The 22699-nt window shown below is 35.6% G+C and overlaps 1 protein-coding gene across 2 annotated transcripts; it reads left to right on the forward strand.

The window, feature by feature from the left end:
• The first annotated feature begins 1471 nt into the window (after window positions 1–1471).
• LOC120629419 (cytoglobin-like) lies at window positions 1472–13494 on the forward strand. 2 transcript variants are annotated; one of them, XM_039898360.1, is made up of 4 exons: window positions 1472–1580; window positions 3683–3843; window positions 10610–10835; window positions 11609–13494. In XM_039898360.1, exons 2-4 carry the CDS (start codon window positions 3689–3691, stop codon window positions 11747–11749), a joined length of 522 nt encoding a protein of 173 aa, XP_039754294.1. In that variant the 5' UTR covers window positions 1472–1580; window positions 3683–3688; the 3' UTR covers window positions 11750–13494. The 2 variants fall into 2 exon arrangements, with proteins under 2 accessions (XP_039754294.1, XP_039754293.1); XM_039898359.1 differs by lacking the exon at window positions 1472–1580 and adding an exon at window positions 3185–3258.
• Window positions 13495–22699: the final 9205 nt, after the last annotated feature.

Consider the following 22699-nt stretch of genomic DNA (forward strand, 5'->3'; position numbering starts at 1 on the left):
TATGAACAATTTACGTTTTACATTTTATAATTCATTTTTCTATCTTGTGAGAGATGAAAGCGGAGCCGGATGCTTCAAAGCAACCTTGTCATTAAGAAATTCATCAATTGTATAATAACCTCGCTGTAATAAATGTGTTTCGGTATGTCCAAAATTACCTTAGGAATCATATTATAAAAGCGTATACTCAATCCCACAAATGACTTCTGTCCCTTTCTCAATTCAAATAGCACCCTCTCATAAATATTGTCATTATTATCAACTCATTACTGCTCCACTGGTCCTCAACAGAGTGCAAAGTGTGAGATTTTATACCTTCGTTTACTAACTCGATCGCGTGAAAGTTAACTTAGATTTATATGCTATCGAAGGAGCGTCAGTTACAATTTCGGGAAACCGTACTGTCACTAGATGGCGATCTTACGATGCCATATAAGTCGAAGTTAACTTTGACGCGATCGAGTGAGTAAACGTAGGTAGAAAATCTGACACTTTGCTCTCTGCTAAGTAGGCGGCCTCTCCGAGTAAGCAGGGTTTAGGCCAGAAGGGTTTTTTTTTAGCATTAAATCATGTCATGATTATTGGTCATATGATCAAAAATTATGAATTCTTAAGTAAAATCGTCTCAAGTATTCAAAACAAAAGACTTTTCCCTTTTACTGCGTATAATTTAGACGAAGGTATGGAACCGCGAACATGTCATGATATTAAATTCAAAAATTCAAAATTCATTTATTTCAAGTAGGCCTAATATAAGCACTTTTGAAACGTCAAGTCTGTCTGTTTGAAGTGATTCTACCACCTAATTAATTCTATTAGACGGTTTTTTTTAATATTTTCAACATGTTAATCTACCTACTTAGAAATAATCTATGTTGGCTTATATCCGGTTGGAACTCCTGAAGGACTCTATAATATTTTGGTACCAAATAATAACATTACATCTAATATAGAATATATATCATCTTTGAGAAGTATTGCAAAAACTGGCAAAATTATTCTTTTTAATCGACTTACAAAAAATGAGGAGGTTCTCAATTCGGTTGTATTATTTTGGTTATGCTTGTTATCTCAGAAGTCTGTTATTTATAAACCATATTTATTTGTTTGAGACGGTATACTTCCCATGTGAACCGATTAGGGGTATAAGTTTAATATAATTGTTAAACCCTAACAGGTTAGCCCGTTACCATCTTAGATTGCATCATCACTTACCAGCACGTGAGAATGCAGTCAACTTGTAGTGGAATACAAAAAAAACTTACTGATCACAACACCAACGATCTCTCCTAATCTGGACCAATTTAGAGATATTATACACCTCGAATAAATAACCGCTCTCACACATATCCCTATAAGGCATACCGCTGCGCCAGAGGGGTCTTCAAACACATGCAATCAACTCAACAAATACCAACTGATATGAAAGCATAAGCTATCAACTATAATTCAATATGAACTCGTTAGTGCCGTGACAACATCGTACCGTATTGCACGTGCTGAATCGAGAGTGCCGAACGAAAACACGTGTTTGTTGATGACACGAAAGTTGACATATTGACCGGATTAGAGGAGAAACGGTACGCATATTTCTTTATTTCTATTTTATTTTAAAAGGTGTATTCTCTTTGCGATATATGTATCTATATCAATCTAAATAATTTATTACGTGTTTAATATTTTAAATTGCTATAATTGTACCTACTTAGAGTATGTAAACAGTAGGTAAACCGTAAGTTTTCTCATCTTTGTCAGAATTCTGACATTCAAAACATAAACCTCACCATAAAAGCATAGTTTCTAAGGGGATGGATAATTATGTTGGAAAATATTTGTAACATTTATTTTAAACAATAAATTTAAAAAAAAAGTATTGGGGTACTTCTTAAGGTATAAACCTGCATTCCTAAGAGTTCTCCATAATCTTCTCGAACGCGTGTGAAGTCTACCAATCCACACTTGGTCAGCGTTGTAGGCTTAAACCCTTCTCATTCTGGGAGAAGACCAGTGCTCTCTCAGTGTGGGACGGTAGTGTTTTGATAATGAAATGAAATGAAATGAAATTTATTGTTAAAATTTTAGTCATTTTACAATAGTGTTTGGAATCCTGAAGTCAGTTTTAAAATAATACCTGTGTCTCAGGGTCCCCGCTCTTCTCCGTTTACTTTTATCTATCTTAACATATGCAGGATTTACATTTTAGAAATAGTTCTAAATTAAATCAACACTTAATTTACACAAGTCTTCTCGTAAGCGAGGTCCGGGGGAAAGAGGGAATGATGATGTGATTTTTAGAGCTACAGGTTAGTTGACAAATAATATTCCGCACTTGCGGAAATAATTTGAGCTCCATGCCTACGAGAAATCATAAACTATCTGCATATCGTCTGCGAAAGGTACAGTGTCGTTTTCTTGTGGTACGTTGATTAATAATAATATAACTTTGACCACATTGGGTGCGAACTCAACAAAATACGAAACAAATTTTATCTAAAGGGGTCCACAAACGGTGCAATGTGTCGCTTATGGCAAGCGATTGAGTGCACGTGTATCATTGCAAAAACACAATTATTGACAATTTTTTTGATCAATACTTCAATCCTTTACGATACACAGACAGGCAATATTATTGGCAATGTTAATATTATTGACATTCATACACTGTCGTGTGTCTATTAAGATACCTAAATCGCAAGCGATTTTGAAGATCGCATGCAATCCAGTGAGTTTCCACATGCAATAACACTCGCATCAGTCTTGCAAGAGTTGCTTGCTGTACCGTTTACATTTCGTCCGTTAACATATTGCACATATTCAAAATACTTACATAGGTTACTTACTGCACATTGCATATACCATTACACAAGTAACTGACTGGGTCCTACTTGCACGATCTTTCGAGTTATAGCGGTTGATCGCAGAGACCGATTGCATGTGCAGCACTGTCTAATTACGTTCCACGATAGCGAAAATCGTATAATAAGTAATTGCTGCCCATTTCCTGCGACTGCGATTGCAGCGACGGGTGTGCCTGTGCCATGAGACCTTATTCAATAAAGATGACAATTTTCTTAAAACATCCTAGTAGGTATTACAGAATCTGTAGATAATAAGGTCATAATGCCAATACGTCGATCAGCGGGACTTCTAAGTAAATTGCTATTCTATCTATAATTATCCATAGTCCACTTCCAATTCTCGTGTGATATCGGCGTGTGCGACTGTTTTATTGTTACTACCACTTGAAATAAAAATCACGTGAGTATTTAATCAACTTACCAGTACTCATACCAGTTTCAAACTTTTAACCCATTACCGTCCTACTACAACCACGGGTCTCCTTTAAGAATAAGAAGGGTTAAGGCTGTCGCTGGCCAAGATTATGGAGAAATCTAAGGCGTGCAGGTTTCCTCACAACAATTTAATCCTTAATACGCATGTTCATCGACTTAAAAAATTACAAACTTTTCATAAAAAACTTTCATCTCCTACATAACCATCTCCGGGATTAAGATTAAAAAGTTATATAGCGTTTCTTAAAAATTGGGCTATTAAATACAAGAAAGGTTTTTCAAGTATGGATAAATTAGTAATTAATAAAAATATCTTTAATATCTTATTGTTAGTAAATTTATAAGTTATACAGGCCTTTTTGTAGAGTATTTTATTTGCACTCTCTCAGGTTCAAATGGGAGGTCTGGTCAGCCAGCTTTGGTGGGGTGGTGACCCTGACGAGATGAACCCTGTATCAGGGTTGACCAAACGCGACATCTACGCTGTACAGAAATCCTGGGCTCCAGTGCACGCTAATAACTTAGCTGTAGGAACTGAACTATTAAAAAGGTAATTTATTGTTACTACCTATCATTTTATTTGCCTTGCTAGCGGTTACATATTCAATAACGTATCTCGAGGTACTGTGATCGATTTGGGTTGGACCAAGAATTTTACATGAAAACCGGGGTTTTCTGTGAAAAAGTAAGTATATTGGCGGTGCCTTCCCTGTCGGTCTCGGTTTTTTTATCACTAAATAATTGTTAAAGTCCACATACCCTCATTGTAGTCGCATGGTCTGTGCTCTAAAAACTATATTTATACGGAGTATCTCTACGTGATCAAATAAGAAATGAAGATATCCGCAGAAGACCCGATAAAGCTGAATGAGTTGCTCATATGGCGAGGAATATATGTCGGAGAATATAAAGACGTGAGAGCCCGCTCTGAAATGCGTGGCATTGGTAGACGTCCCACTAGGAGGGAAGACAACATAGAGCGTTGATTGGTTGATAAAGCAAAATCATTGATTATGGAAATCCCTACATCTATTTCTATTAGTGGACATTCATCGATTGAATTTATAATGAAAAGAAAGTAACGTCAGCACATGTGAACATGTGGCAACAAAGCGCTTGATAAAATTGACTTCCGAAAAATATATTCAATTCGATGTCTTTTATTTATTTATTTTTCTTATTTATGTACCTACAAAAAACAGCGTACATATAAATAAAATAAAAAAGAAAAGCTTATCTCTTCCATCCGCCCTTTGTTTTATAAAGTGGTATAAGTGAAAAGCGGGTACAATAAAATTATTAATTATACGTACTAAATATACCTACACAATATATCTACACAATAACAAAATACGAGTATTAGTCTTGTCTCATCAAATTTAGAATGAAAGAGATGTTTTTCTGTGTTTATTGACCGAATTTATTAATACTTCTGCGTTTGTTCCACATCAGTGCCGTTTTATGAACCTTGGACTCCGATGATCTACCAAGGAACTCCTCAAAAGGAAATAGGAAATGTGTTGTGATTGCATTATTGTTACAGCATTTTTAGGCAAGTGTCGACAGGTACATAAAGAATACTAAACTATTAACTATTCTTGATTCAATTTAGTTAATATAACTTTGCGTCATCGTAAATTTAAAATATCAAGTGAAGCAAGCAAATAAAACTGTAGCTAATACCAAAATTATGGGACTCATTTATTCTTTTGCTCCAGGCTACATGTTAACGAGCAAAAAATACGTGTCTCGTTATCCGAAAACAAAATGGAGCTTTGTAGAGATGTAGAGATCTTGTTCAATTTCTAATTAGTTACTTGGTGGTTGGTAACAAACAGAATTTAGTTTTGACCACTTTTTCCACCCAGACCTATTATATATTGTGAACTTGTTGTTGCACGCGACTTCCTCCCCGTTTTTTTTGCGGTTTTTTATCAATCTTACAGAAATCCTCAGATTTGAGGGGATAAAGTAACATACTATATCCGTATCCAAGATACAAGTTCTATGCAAAGCACTAAGATCGGTCCAGATGTCAAGCTGTGCTTATGTAACAAAGGCTGTTTTTGTAGATACAAACGTCACCCGGATAAAAGTACCCATTGTCCATCTAAAGGACACAAGCAGTATAAGTGCAAAATTTCATCAAGATCGGTGCAATGGTCGAGCTGAACAAAATAAGTCTTAGTAGAACTTTTTGTGACCGAGCTCGTCCAAGAAAGTACTACAAGAAACATCAGATTATGTTCATACCATTTAATGAGTAGGTTTTTTGTGACAGCGTACGTCTGGGACAAGTCCTACTACGGCCATGCTTATTTCTGCCGCCAATTAGCATTCCTTACAGCATTGCTGTATTCCGGTCAGAAGGGTATTCTTGCCGGAACTTAGCATCTAAGCCTCAGACGACACGGACGGCACTATGTAGGAAATGTTCCTTGCATGCCCTGCGAAGTGTTTCTATGTAGGTGTTTCCCACTTATGTGGCCAATGAATATCATCGCCATCCCACAATGGGGTTAAGGCCCGTAGTCCACCACGCTGGCCCAGTGCGGATTGGTGGACTCAACCTTTTGAGAACATTACGTGAACTCTCAGGCATGCAGGTTTCCTCTTGAAGTTTTCCTTTACCGTTGAAGCAAGATATATTTTAATTGCTTAAAACGCACATAACTTAGAAAAGTCAGAGGTGCGTCGAAATCGGTCCCTGGAAAGTGAAGTCGAAGTCCTACCTAATGCGGCTATCACCGCTACACTATACTTTTAATATAATATAAAAAAAATACAAATAAGTAGACATTCAGATTTTTAATTATATGTGCAATGAATTAAGCATGGATTGATCAGTTAAATAAGCCTGCGTTAGTAAAATCGCTTTAAATATTTCCAATTTACAAGTCTTGTTATTGGAACACATTCCTATTAAAATGTTTATTGCGCCCAATTCGAGTGTTATTCTAAATGAATCTCAGCAAGTGCCACACAATACTGCAGTGATTCAATTACATTTTATTGCTCAGATTGGTCTCGGATACAATGGAATGCTGAATGTCTAGGGTTACGCTGCACTATCAGCAAAACGATAATAATAAGTTTTTTTTCCTTTGCATTCGTTTTAGCCACAATATTCTCAATAGACTAAAATTGATGCTTGATACAATACCCCATGTAGTAATAATAAATAGGAATAATGTGTTGGTTTTAAAAAGTCATTTTTCAATCATTATTTTATGCATTTAAAGACGTTTAAGCTATGAAATAACGCGTTACTGACACCATTATATACGAAATATTACAATTTAAAAAAAACCTTTGTAATTCACACACGTCAGAAGTGTAACTGGGATGGATATAGATTCTCAGGAGAATTAGGATAACTGTAAAGTTTATTAGTTTCACCAGTATATAATATTACATTAGGTAGGTATATTATAATTCAGTTTCCATAGTAAATAAAACAAAATGTGTAATGTTTACTATCTCATTCTCTCGAATAATTCGACTTAATTCTATTTTCCATCTAACGTGACATGTACTGTTTAATATTTATGTTTGTTTTCGTTTTTGTTCGTTTCATCTAGTTTCACAAAACATTGATTCTAAAGTAGTTTCACTATAAAAATATTTCAAAATTCGACACTCAGTTATTTCAAGTAAGTACTTAGGCCCAATGTTTGAAACGTTAAGTTTATCTGTTTGTGGTGATTGTTCCACCACCCGGTTCGAATGGCAGACTCTACCGAGAAGAAACCGGCAGTTGCTCTTTTCCAAAAAAAACATTTAGCAATTAAACATTAATTTTTCAATCTTGCGATATATAAAAGCAGATCCGATGCTTCGAAGCAAACTGCTGAGATTCTTGCCAGCTACTACTTGGTAGAATCTGCCTTCCGTAACGGTGGTACGCAGTCGCTACAAACAGACAGACATGACGTTTCAAAAGTGCTTATATTAGGCCTACTCGAAATAAATGTTTTTTTTTTTTATTTTAAACTTGTAATTTTAAATTTAATTAATCGTTTAGTAATGTTTTATTATATTGCACTGTGTGTTTTTTTGTCTTTGCTTATTCCTCAATTATGTACGAATCCCATGATATAATTTAATGAATTATTTATTCAATGAAAAAAACATAGATAATATCAAGGATCCAATTTCAACTCCATATATTACAGTGAAGAGGTAGGTCTATAAGTTTTGTAATTAATAAAAGAAAACAGACGTTTCTTTAGAGGAAAATGTTAATTAAAATACAACGTTTTTCAAACACTCAGTCAGAAACATAATCCACCTTAACATTTGAAATGAAATGCCAAAATAAACATAGTTGCTGCTATTTTGAAATAAACAAGTCAACGATTTCCGATCGAAATTGTTATTTTGGAAAGATTCCAATCCAATTTACATATTACTAAATACTATTTTGACGACCTACCTTTCGCAGTGGTACGCGTTGCGGGCTTATAAGCAGAGGTCTCGGGTTTGATTCCCAATTTCATGAATATTCATATCCCAATTTCATGGGAATTCATAATTTCTGAATATTCTCCGGTCTAGTCTAGGCTTCGGCCGTGGCTACTACCCTACCGATAAAGACATGCCACCAAGCGAGTTAGCGATTACGATGCCGCTTACCAACCGATCAGGGTATGGGTTTAATACTAGATTAAATAAAAAAGCTTGGGTATGAATTGCTCTAACTTCGTAACTAAATATTAATTGATGGTGATAAAAAAAAACCGGCTAAGTTTGCTGTGGGCTAGACCATGGTGCGTTTGGAACCCTCCCAGCTTAAGTTTTTAGTTAACGAATGTAGGTATCACCATCACTTAACAATAATGGTAACATCAAAGTATGAACGCTTCATAAGTGCCTGTGATACGTCTAGGTACATAAATAAAAAATAAAAAAAAATAAAATTGTATATACTGCTATACCCCTCACAGGTTAGCCCGCAATCATCTTAGACCGCATCATCACTTCCGGGTGAGATTAGAGTCAACTAAATATAACGACGAAATAACTTGTACAGGAATTAAAAAAAAACTTTTATGCCGCTTGGGGAAATGCAGAATTATATATATGAGGATCAATAATTGAACGTAATGGATAATCATTCGTTTTCAAGATAGGGAACCCTCCATACGTCACACTGACGCACACTTGGCCAGTTCCTTTAGAAGGAAACCGAGTTCAGCGATTCTTGGCGTTTTGGATGAATTATATTTAGGAGAATGCTCTCAAATAGATTAATCAATGCTTAACTCATTACTTAGCAATTCTACTTAAGCTATGCTTATAAAATATTGCGATCCGCAACGCTTTATTGAACATCTCTGGTGGAAAAGCAGTCCAAAGTATCAATTCCGACAACAAACCGGTGCTATAAAACATGACTTCTCGTAAAGTAGGCACCCGTAAATACAATCGTAAATCATGAGACTAAAAACTTAACATAAACATTTATATTCATCATATTCACCCATTACCGGATCACGAAGAGAAGGGTTAAAGCCATAGTCCACTACGCTGGCCCAGTGCCGATTGGTGCACTCTACACGCCTTTGAGAACATAATGGAGAACTCTCAGGCATGCAGGATTCCTCACGATGTTTTCCTCCAGCCTTGAAGCAAGTGATATTTTACTTAAAACGCACATTACTTACAAAAGTTGGAGGCTGGGATTCGAACTCGGCCCAACAAAAGCCGATGCCGCAACCACTAGGCTATAATAATAATAAATAATAATGTTGAGTCTAGCGTTATTGTTCCGATCGTCGTTTCAGTCAATGGTCTTCTCGCGAAAAGCTTCGACCAACATCTTAAGAAGCTTTCGCTTGGTTGTTGGATCAAGGGTCGGATACAGAAGGCAGTAGTTCTTGAAACGGCGCGTATTGTGAGGAGATTCCTCACTCTGGAGCCCTGACCGCCGGTTGCTTGGGCATTCAAAAGCCCCGCAAGCGGAGGGTGGATGTTTTTTTTTATACATTTTTAATAGCGTTTTTTATTTTATTTTTAAGCATTGTTAAGAATGAAAAAGAATAATAATAAATATACTACGACAATACACACATCGCCATCTACCCTCAAAGTAAGCTGAGCTTGTGTTATGGGTACTAAGATGACTGATGAATACTTTTATGAATAATATACATTTAAATACTTAGAGTATACATATAAACACCCAGCCACTGAAAAATATTCACGCTCATCACACAAACAATTTCCAGTCTTGGACTCAGAAAGCATGGTCGCTGCAAACTGCGCCAATCGGCCGTCCAAAACACACACCACATTTACATTAATAACCATTACAACAACAATTGATCTTGAACTATTTATTCAAGATCAATTGTTTTATTAGTTCTCATAGCACTCATTTTTAATGTTGCTCAATGAAATATTTTTCAACATGTATTAATCATCATCAACAGCTGAACTAAAGGCCTCTCCCGATCCTATGGAGAATTTTTCCATTATCACCACGCTGGGCAGACGAGCTAGAGATCGCAGTATATGGTTGTAGTAGCACAGATGCCACTGCTGCCCGAACTCCGTACTACCTTAGCCGCCTCGTCAGCACCCGCAGAAAGAAGAGGGGTGGTGACAACTGTATTCTGATCTACCGTCACCAACTGTATTCATCATTCTCAGCCAATTAATGCCCCGTTGCCCTAAAAAATTCTCCTTTCTATAGGAGAGGAAGTATTACAGTATGGAGTTGGAGTTTAGGGTACACCTGTTTCGTAACTCCGTCGTACTTTAATTTAAAATTATACTCGGCGTAGGTATTTTGCAGAGAGTTACAATTCCGTGGTCTTTTGCCGCTTGCGTCAAACTTTTCCCTGGGAGTCATTTGATGCCGTCTGCCTGTAGTAGTTGGGGTCTCATACCAGAACCTTGCGGATCTCCAAGCTACGAGCCCCATCCATTATCAAACAGCTTCGAGAATCGTTGAGCTATGTCGGTAACTCAGGTTCTTCTACGGATCTCCTCATTCCTGATTTGATCACAAAGAGATGTTTCAAGTTTAGCTCTCCCAGGCGCCTATTGGTCGACTCTGAATATTTTTATGGGGCACATTAACGTAGTTGGCGACTACACGCACTGTTTGTAGATTGTTGTCTTAAGGTTCTGCATTTTAGGTGAAAATTTTACACGAAGTTTCTTTTCCATCTCGCGGATTACCAGTTAATGACTATATTACATACTCATTTTTCTGGTATATTTCTTAGTGAATGATCTCATCCTCCCATCCCTAAATATCCCATCTCTATAATAAAAACGAATAAACTAATTTTCCTATTTGCCTCCAGATACTTCCGTGCATATCCAGAAGCGAAGCAATATTTCCGAATGCTAAGGAACCTCTCCGAAGAGGATTACGACAGCAACATACAGTTCAAAGCTCACGTCATAAGTTTGATGACCTCCCTGAACCTTGCGATCAGCACGCTCAACCAGCCAGAATTAGTTGCGACTCTGATGCAGAAGCTCGGTGAATCGCATGGAAAAAGGAAAATACAGGAGCAGCATTTTCACGTAAGTTCCATACATCTATTTAACCGGCCATCGGTGAAATGAATTTGAATTTCTCATTGACGGCTCCTTGGCGCAGTGGGCAGCGACCCTGCTCTCTGAGTCCTAGGCTGTCGATTCCCACAACTGGAAAATTTTTGTGTTTTGAACATGAATGTTTTTCAGGGTATGGGTGTTTTGTATATTGTTTAAAAAAAATATTCAACAGTCATCGTAGTACTACCCATAATACAATCTACTTTGGGGCGATATGGCGATATGTGTATTGTCGTAGTATATATTTTTTTTTTAATTCATTAGTGCCGCACACACAGTTGGTGATTTTCCAAATAATTTTACTTGCCATATTTTTTATGTTCTTCAACTCTAGAACAAAGCTATTTGATACCATACACCTCGTTAATTTAACTATTTATATTCATTAAATAATTTAACTCATAACATTTAATAAATTTAAAATGTCTTTAATAAATTTTTAGTTTACAAACCAGTATAGAAGCAAAGCTTTCTATCATTCGGAAGCATTTTAACCGTCTGTAGGCAACACATATATATAAGTTTATTTTATTTATACATTCACATATTCACACTAACTCATCCACATATCATAAATAAACCGTCCTTTAGCTTTAGCGGCTTACGGTGATGACTGATCCCAGCTAAAAATCTCCAGTCGACACAAAGTCCTGTGTAAATTCCCTATCCGAGGTTCCTTCAAGACGTACAGGAACTAAGCTTTAAAAAATCATAATTTTTAATCAATACCTTTTTTGCAGGATTTAAAAGGCGTAATTGTAAACATGTTCATTGAAGTACTGAAACTAGATGACGCAACGCTCGGCGCTTGGGGCAAGACTGTAGGTTTCTGGTACAAGCATATCTTCCAGACTTTATCAATCCCAGATGAGCAGAGATAACTAAATACTATTTAATAATATTATAAACGGATAAATAATTTAATAATATTATATACATTTTATAAAATATATCAATGATATGAGGTAATATTACATTTTTTTACAAGATGGTAAAGCAAAGCTTACGTTACGGGCACAGGGATAAATAGGAGGGTATTGTTTCTAGAATCCAGAGTGTAGCGAGGGGACAATCAAGTTTTGTAGTTTTTTTTTACAATCTATACTCTATGGTTCATGTTTCACATCATAAAAGCCCCTAGAGACTTCAGTACATTACATACCCGCCTAACCTATTAATGTATTGCCTAACTTGACCTTTCAATACTAGGCTATTTAATAAGGCATTGCCGAGCGAGTGGTGTGCAAAATACTTAAAAGATACTACAGTTTATCATAAACGTGGTTCGTAATACAGGCTAAGTTTATGAGGCAACCATGTTATATGTCAGCTACCCGACCTGTTAGAAAAATTAGGCTTAAAATATATATCTAGTGTTTTTGAACCGTATTTTAACTGCATTTACTAAAGGAAAATCTAAAAAATATCATTTAACCGAAATTGGTGACATTTTTAACACGTTTTTTTTCTTTTTGTAAAAATTTTGAGAATAGTGTTTTTAAAATTGTGGTTTTATTTATTCCGAGCAAGATGCAGGTTCAGTTTTCTTTAAAACAATCTTGCGATTTTCGATTCGATTGATTCAAATACTTTTTAATAATGAATACTTTTGTGAAAGTCTAGACTGATATTTACAACCAAATCTTCCTATTCCTAACGGTCATGCATAAACACTTCGTATAAATTTCATAATATTGCTTTCTGTGAGTTAAAACACTATATATAAACTTTGCAACAGTTACATGTGAGGAAAATTAGTATCAATATTATACTTTGTACTCCATAGCGGTCAAGTGCAAATCACAACGTTATCAACCTGTTGATAATTGATAGTTCAGTAAAATTACTTGTCTCTGGCAAATACAGCAGCGACCGATAAGTAATAACTGATAAAACATAAATGTACTATAAATATAGATAAACTATGTATTCAAATATCTAAAATATATATATGACTGACTGAAATTAAACTATGCAAAATATATATCTAAAATATAAATGGCTAAGTTAGCATGTATCAACAAACATATCGTTGAGAATGTTAATAATATAATAGTTATATAAAAATAGAAATTAAGTAAATATATCGTTAAATGAAAGGTGATAATATTTTTTTAATATTGGCATAGCTGGAACGTCAAAATGGCAGATGTTTAAAAATTCAGCAAGTCACATTTTTGAGTAAATCTAGTAGAGTTAAATATAATTCAAGCCCATTGTAAAAATTCTTGACGAGTAATTCTTATAAATTTGCGTAGTTATCTAAATTATGGTTTATTTCAATTTACTTGCTGTTTTTGCGATAGTATAAAACGGCATTATGTGTAATGTAATTATGAGGAGTCGGTACATATAATATGAAATACTAAGGTATTCAAACGCACATAATATACATTTTTTGCTATGTACACTGACATTAATTGAATAGGAAACAAAGCGTTTAAATCAATCTTGATTTAAATGGATTTTTATGACTTCTGCTGCAATTTGCATGACTGCTCATCAACTTTTGCTATTAAATGGCTTAATGGCTTTGAATAATTCAAAGTAAAATGAAAATATACAAATATTTACATCTTAAATAATTCCCAAAGATTAAATATACAAAGTAGATTAAGTTATAAGATAAGTGTATTATATAATAGTACAACAAAATTAATATGATCTATTATTTTTATATATTTTTTTATGAATAAATCAATTTGTAAATAAATAATAATGAGATTTTATTTTGTAATGTTAATGTCTTAAGTTGTCGAAGAATTAAATAAATTCTTAATAAATAGTGTTTTATTTGAAAACAGAAGGAATGCCTATAGTATATACAACTTGTGTTGACTAAAATGTATTTATAGTCGCTAAGTCTGGTGTCTGGGTGTTTATATGTATATTTTAAGTATTTATGTATCATATTCATAAAAATATTCATCAGCCATCTTAGTACTCATAACACAAGCTACGCTTACTTTGGGGCTAGATGGCGATGTGTGTATTGTCGTAGTATATTTATTTATTATTATTATTTATTATTATTTAAAACGGCAAGTATGTCTGTTTGTAGTGACTCTATAACTGGTTCGGAAGGTAGAGTCTTATCATGTGTGTATTTTTGTAAATAAATACTTCGGAAGTAGCGTCGTCGACTTTCTTAGTCAGATTTTTTGAAAACAGGTATTGTTTGCTTCCTCTGAGCATTCCAATTACCATAGAGTCACAAATATTCTCGGCAATCATGACATAGCAACTTAAAAAAATGAAGGGGGTTAACTTAAGACAGATTAATTAATATCTATATATTTTTAATGTCATAATTGTCGAGATTTCCCGTAACTCTATGACACGTGAAATGCTTGGAAGAAGCAAACGATACCGGTTTTATTAAAATCATCTAGAAAAAGGCGATGACGCTGTGGTGAAACATCAAAACATAAATAATAATGTATTTATTTACAAAAATACACACATCATAAGAATCTACCTACAGAACCAGTGGTAGAGTCAGGAGAAATTGACTTTACAATGAATAATTTTGCAGTCATTGTAAAGTCAACATCTCCTGAGGTTGCTCCGGTGTCGAAGAAAAACGTGCGTAGAGAGTACATTGCCGAAGATTTCTTTAGTGTGAAGTATAAAGATTGAAAAAATTAAAAATAGAAATTACGCTTAACTTTCATTGTACATCATGGAATTCCGCAAAGTATCGCCTGCTTCCAACCAATATTTATATTGTCAATAATATTGGCTGTGTGCAGGCGGCCATACAATTCCACCTTTCCAACCCATATAAACTTATAAAATTACATCGCTCGTCAACGCAACGACGTAAACGTTTTGAACGTATTTAGGATATAAGGAATAAACATTCATAACTGCTAAATTCCAAGTCACGCTCAATTTCACCGACCTACATATTTTATTACGTGTAAAATGAGTCAGTCCTTTGAAGATTAATGCCTACATATTGCTCTTTGATGTTCTCGGTAACTTTGTACCGAATACCTACATACAAAATCGCACCTTTTCATACCAACAGGCTTTTTACCGGGGTTCTGTCACTATTTATTACCATAAGGCAAAGGCCTGGAGTAACGGTATTTGACTACTGATCCACCGCGCTACTCCATACAGATTGGTAGGATTTTACGATTATTTTAAAATACTAGGGATGTTTACGTCGATAGATGGGTAAACGAGATCTCTCATCCACAGAAGTGGACCAAAAGACCATTGTCAATTTCTTAACCACGAGTCGGGGTACCTACTGAGATATATTAAACGAAAAACCAAATTATTTAAAACCAAATTATTTACTACTTAAGAACTTTTGGTCCAACCCGGAGATGGAGCCGAGAGCCTCGTGTACCAATTGGACATGCTTTGCACTAGAAGAAGGTAGTCCATCTGTTGGTAAAATTTGAAATGTGTTTTTTTTTTTACTTTGAACATTTTAAGCTCACATTTTATATATATATACCCAGGTTATTAGTTTCGAATTGGCAGAAGTAGGTTCATTATATGTAAGTAAGTATCTAACCAAGACCTATGTCCAGCAGTGGACGTAGATTGGTTGACATGATGAAGTACCTAACAACATCTTAGGTGCGACGTCGATGGCCGTGATAGAAGACAATGCGTTGTCTCATCCATGTTGAACGCCATCTGCCGTCAGGTCGCAGTGTTCGAAAACTCCACCTCGACTGCAGGTTGTCATTTTATCACCAGCCAGTCGCTATGGTCGTTGTCGACCGCATCTACCGGTCGTTTACTTTCGGTCGTTCTGGTCATAGACCGCGTCTGTCCGTCGTCTACTTTCCATCGGCCAATCGCTCTGTTCACTTTGATCGCTATCGACTGTCGCCTACCGAGTGCTCGTAGTCTCGGAACACTCAGCTACCGCTGCCGGTCCTTATATATCATAATCAGATCGCTATGGTCGTTGTCGACCGTATCTACCGGTCGTTTAATTTCCATCAGCCAAAAGCCGGTCGATTTGGTTATTGTCGACCGCATATACCAGTCGTCTACTTTCTGTCAGCCGGTAGCCGGTTGATCTGGTCGCAATAGCCGCGTCTGTCCGTTGTCTACTTTCTATCAGCCAGACAATCGGGTCACTTTGGTAATTGTCGACCGCATATACCAGTCGTCTACTTTCTGTCAGCCAATCGCTCTGATCACTTCTTCTTCTTTTTTGAGTTAATGGCTTTTTGTCATGCCTGCCTCTGATCACTTTGGTCGCTGTCGACCATCGCCTACCGAGTGCTCGTAGTCTTGGAACACTCAGCTACAACTGCCGGTCTTTATCATAATCAGATCGCTATTGTCGTTATCGACCGCGCCTATCAGCCGATCACACTGGTCTTATCTTCCGGTCGTTTACTATCCATCCGCTAGCCGGCCAGCATGTTTGTAGCATCTACCATCGTCCATCATTGACCCCACTTCCCTGTGACGTAATGACGAGGTAGGTGGAAAATTTCTTCACATTCAAAATAATAAGTTCTTACATAATGGAGCTAGTCTCAACCAACATAAAATGTGATACAACTCGGAGAAATAAAACGTGCATTTAGATACAAGAGCCCTATACATATTTAACACTTTCGCTCAGTCACGTCTACCTCATTTCCTAAACACGTTCGGCGTGACAACTCCCTCGAAATTGTATTTTGGCACATGTTCCGTTCCACCTTCATGTTCCAATGTACTGCTATGTAGAACTTGATATTTATATTAATACCTCATGCGAAACACACTGTTAACTGACTGGTTGTACTTAGTATGTTTGATCACGAGGTCTGAGCTCCGATTATCGGGTCAGACTAAAAGTTGATTGAATTTGGGTTTTTCTGTATAGGTAAGAAATTATAAGCAGTTTATTTATACATAACAAATGATTAAGAAACATTTAACTCAACTAAAGGTAACAGCGAGTTAGAATCTATCTCTCTTTGAATAAAAGATGAGGGCCGTCCATGGGACACTCCATCGATCCACGATACACTTGACTGGCCGCTCTGCCTCCGAAGTTTTTTTAACACAATAGATCTTGCCATATACACTCAATACAGGTATATAGGCATAAAGTGACACCGAAAATAAAATAACAGCATCTTTAAATTAACATAATTAATTAATACTCAAATAACTTAAAATCTCATTATTTCAATAACTTTAATTGCACACTCGCAAAGTATTTTTTTTCATAATTATACCATTATTAATTACATTGCAATACCTTATGTAGATGGCGAAGCAAAAAAAGGTGCATTTCTCTGGTTACATTTTTTACCAGAAATATACCAAAAAATGTTTTTTTAATTTAACATAAATCCTGCGGGAACCGTACATTTTCCTAGGATAAAAAGCAGCCTATGTGTCAATCCAGGGAATAATCTATCTCCATTCCAAAATTCAGTCAAATTTATTTCGTCTACAAACATTCGCATTTATACCTACTCGTAATATTAGTAGGATTATTTGTTTATTCATTTAATTACTAATATTACGCAAGAGAAAGTTGAATTAAGGTAAATCTCACAGCAGAGGTATATGGAGGTGTTTATATATAAACCACTCGCACATACGTATATACTCGTAAATATGTATACAAGCACCTTAATTTTCAGCCACTCGCCGCAATCATTGAGGTAGCAGTTGCGTCGAAGGGCTTGTTGCAGATCCACAAGTCGAGCCCCAAGAGCCGTAATTGGGTCTGAATTACTCCGGACATACCATTTTTGGTTCGTCAGTCTTGACGTAGAACTCTTTGGGGTTCGAGAGTTCTGCGTGTCGTCTATTTGTCGTCAGCCGGTCGACCTTGGGGTAAGGAAACCTTTAACAGTAATAGAATTACTGTTAAAGGTTTCCTTATAAGGTATATATAATATTTTCTCTAATATATCATGTAAAAGCTGCATCTGCGATCGTACATCTCGCTCTCGGTGGGGCCAAGTTTGATCCTCGGCAGGCGCCTCTAACTTCCAAATCTTTGCGCGTTTGAGCAATGAAATATCACTTGGCTAAACAGTGTAGGAGAACATCGTAAGGAAACATGCATGCCTAAGAGTTCTCTAAAATGTTCTCAAAGGCGTGTGAATTCCACCATTCCTTAATTTGCCAGTGTCCTTCTCATTTGGAGAGGACACACATGCCCAGTAGTGGGCCGGTAATGAGTTCATGTTCACATCTTGTGCTTTTTCTCTTTCTGTTGTATATGACCTGCCAGATACTTTCTTAAATTATCTTAATATCTATATATATATATATATATAAATATATATATAGATATTATGTAGGTTACGATAATATCTATATATATATATATATATATATATATATATATATATATATATATATTATCGTAACCTATGCTATGCGCTTAGCTGCTTTGTGAGATGTCATTGTATTGTTTGTTATTGACTACTTAATGGTTTTCCCTAGAGACTGAATCCCAATTGCATCCATAGTGTCAACATGCATGTATCTGTGATCAATATTCTACTCTATAACTATAATTTAGCACACGCCGCCGGACAATGGGTCGTTATAGATAATTATCATCGATTATCCATCTTAAGACAACGGCTTCGCACCTCATGGCAGAGGTGACAAACCATAGGTAGGGAAGCTAGCACGGAAATCAGCTAAGTTCTAATAAAACTACGAGATGGCGTTGGCAAAAAGAATATCTCCTGATGTAGATTGTGATTCTTGAATAAGTTAAAGCTGCGTGTATCTAAAAGTTAACGAATGTACTTATCACCATCACACAGAAAACAAAAAAAATGTTGGCCACCACGGCGCTACCGGTAGACATCATTTATAATTAATAAAATATGTTTTACATTTTATATATTAATAATATTTTATTAAAATTTTGAGTCATATATTATTATGTAGCTTACAGAGTTTGGCTTAACAAAAACCGTTGACATTAATGTTTTGCTTACATACTTATTGAACAGTCGGTGATACGACCGATGTCGTGGTATCTCTTTCGCGTAATATTCGGGCAGTTACTTGTTGATATATTGTGCAAAAGATATAGCGCGAAATCGGTCGCCATTTATAAATATCTATTCTTTAATGGCGCAGGTTATACCTTTTATTTTTTATTCCAATACAAGTTAACCCTTGAATGCAAAAATCACCACAGATGGTAATGGACTAACCTGTTTAGGGATATGACTGTTATAAGCCATATCCCTTTTTAGTTTCGGCACGTTTTTGTCGGTTGGGTGGTAACTAGCCACAGCCTATGAATCTCTCATCACCTAAGAATTAACTTAGTATTAAATGGCCAGTGCCATCGCATCAACGCCATTGCTACATTCGTGAATATTTTTATTACATAATAGACTAAGCAGCTTTCGCTGAGTCTATATCATATCTTGTTCTTTTTCTCTTTATGATGTTTGTAAAGTTTTTTCTTAAACTGATTTAGTTATACTCCATTATGGGCAAGGCATTCTATTTGTATAACTCTATTGCTGATATAAGTCTGGAGTCCATATTTTGTTAAAGATACAGGGATACTTGAAAAGGTTCAGAGAGGAGCCACTAAACTGCCAAGGGAATTCAGAAACCTTTTATATGAGCAAAGGCTTGCGAGCCAGCACCATCAAAAGTAAGCGAGAAAGAGGCCATCTCAGTGAAATTAATAAAATATTGAATAAGTATTACAAAATGCTAAGTGACTAACCGTTTGTTCGAGAAACCATTCTAAAGTGGAGTGGTTTTTAATGCTTAAGTGTTAGTCGTGGTCACGGTTTCTGTATGTAACAATTAATTTTTTTTTTCCAGAACATTCAATCGACGAACTGGCAGACAAAGTGGTTCAAGCCCCCGCTTCCAAACTCGCCTATTGGTTGGTCATTATAAAATGTTCGCCATCCCTGGTAAAGTGTGGAGAGTGATTGTTTATAGGTTGCATTGTCTAGATGCGTATTGAAGGCACCTAAATTAGCGATGGTGTCTCATCTTGTGCATATAAAATGCATTATGCAATTGCAGTTGAAGAATTGGTCGTTTTATGCCTACATGGATAGTTAATAGTCCAATGTAGGTATACTAGAATGTTTATGGTCCATGGTTCTATTAAAGGACGGAAAACATTAGTACCTGCAAATAAGGGTAGATGACAGTTTTCAATAGTTTTAATACTTACTACATTGTAGCATTGTTACTAATAAAATGATGTAAGAAGCCAGTTATATATATAGGTGCAATGTACGTAAGTATGTATTAATGTAAGTGTTGAAATGTCGGGCCCGCCAGTCCCCCTACGCAAAAGAGACGGGGTGTTATAAGTTTGACGTGTCTGTATTTGTGTATCTGCATGTATGTCTGTGGCATCGTAGTCCCCGAACGGATGAACCGATTTTGACTTTGTTATTGTAACCCCTTGACTGCAATCTCACGGCGTCTTTATCGGTAGGGTGGAGATTAGCCCCGGCCGAATCCTCCCACCTTATAAAGTGGGATTACTTAATACATATAATTTCAATAATAATTCCTGATTTTTATTTCGATTATCCTTGGTCATAAAAATATATATATATATATATATATCTAACATAACAAATTTGTAAAAGCTTATATTCTTATCTATTTTTATATTTATTATGTATTTTCTTATATATTATTATTTATATTTTCATTCAATCAAGGAATAATAAAAGGCTTTTTTATTTTATTTATTTTTACTTATTTATTTATTTAAACATCTTTATTGCGTAATAAAGGAGAAATTACAAATATACTTTATTTATTATTATTTACAGAAGTTTCTCGTAAGTTGTTCATTTACTAAAATAACGTGTAGCGTTTACTTTGGAAGCTAATGTGATGCATGATTCGTTCCACAACAACCCTTGTTAAGAGAACATGTTCTATAATGAAGCAATACTATATGCAATATATAATAAACAAGAGGAAAGTTAATATAATGTTCGCTTCAAAATATCACGTAAGGTGAATCATTATTTCGTCCTTAAGCAACTGGTATTCACCAAAATCATCTTTTATTTATATCACGAAAATTGCGCAACTATAACCAGTTAAATCGGTGAACAAGGACGTTTTCAATGAGGAGAGCTGATCAATGAGTGAATCAGCATCACGAGCTGCTATATGTATATAAATATATATATATATAGCCATATGTATATATAAATATCGCTTTGAGCGTTAAAGCATTTTAAAAATCGTTAACTCTTGCGTAGATTGAATTATCTGTAAGAGCGTTTCATAAAAATTTATTAAAGGCGCGGGCGACCGTTCCATTAATAAAAAAACACTAAAAATTCTGACACCACTGTCGCATGCCGCATCTAATACGGCTCTTAATAAAAATTTAAAGAACAGACAGCTTTAGAATTTAGGCCATCTTTTTAATAGAGCCAGAGTTAAATTACTTGGGAAAGTAACTCTACCGCTAAGGTTCTAGTTTCTGCCCTAGGTACTAAATATAAAAGAAGAATTGAAATACAGAATTGGAATTAGAAAAGAAAAGGCGGCCTTATCGCTTAGTAGCGATCAATTTATTTTCATACAATATATGAATACGATACAGGTGTGAAATAAGGTGTGATAGCCTAGTTGTTAGAGCTCCGATTTCCCTTCGGTGTACTTTTACGAGTCCGTTTTTAATTTAAGCAATTCAAGTATATCTTGCTTTACAGATGAAGAAATAACATCGTGAGGAAACCTGTATGCCTGATAGTTATCCATAAAGTGCTCAAAGGTTTGTAGAGTTTACCAATCCGCGCTTAGCCAGCTGGACTAAAACTTATTGGACTTAAGGGCTAAAAATATTATAAACATACACTACATATATAACTAAATATACAGTTTAATAATAACATAATCATATTGTTAGTAACTTACTGTATGGAAAGTAAAGTAACATATATTTTTACTAAGCAAAACATTCCAGCTCACGTCAGCATTCTAATAGACACTGACAGCGAGGTTAAGCTTTAATAAGGAAGAATTGTCATTGCTTCAAAGAGGCCTATGTCCAGCTGTGGATACATATCAGTTGATGACGATGAAGTATTCTAATAAACAATACAGCGAAGTAGACACGAGTATAAGGCCTTACGTGTGTGTGTACTCATCGTCATCATCATCATTAACTCATCACCGGCCCACGACAGGGTCCTCTCAGAATGAGAAGGTTTTAGTCCACCACGCCGGCCACGTGCGGATTGGTAGACTTCACAAGATCTTGAGAACATTATTGAGAATTCCAAGCATGCAGGTTTCGTTGCGATGTTTTCCTTCATCGTTAAAGCACGTGATGATTAATTATTATACTAGTTGCTGTTGCCCGCGACTTCGTCTGCGTATGATTTTGTTTATCTGGCGTTCAATTTAGATGTAGTTCTAAAAAAATTAAAGTATTCAATATCGCTAAGCCTTAAATGAGGGGTTTGCTAAGGAATGTCCTCTATCTCCAACCACATTCAGATCTACACAAAGTTTGGACAAAATTAAACACTTATTATAACCTCTATAGTACAAAAATAATAATTTAAATCGGTTATATTTTGTCGGAGTTGTAGTGTAAAATCGTCAGAAACTTTCATCCCCTCTCCCTAAGGAACCGAGCTTATTGTCGGGATAAAAAGTATCTTATATTCTTTAAATACTTCCAAGAATATGTGTACAAAGTTTAATGAGGAGCGGTTAAGTAGTTTTTGCGTGAAAGCGTAACAAACAAACTTACATTGACATTTATGATATTAGTAGGGGTGGGGATAGGGATAGGGATGTTTACATTAAGGTCTAATTTAGTGCATAACACAAATACACTTCATAACTACTAC

Source organism: Pararge aegeria, chromosome 14 (genome assembly GCF_905163445.1).
Source record: "Pararge aegeria chromosome 14, ilParAegt1.1, whole genome shotgun sequence".
Taxonomy (NCBI): domain Eukaryota; kingdom Metazoa; phylum Arthropoda; class Insecta; order Lepidoptera; family Nymphalidae; genus Pararge; species Pararge aegeria.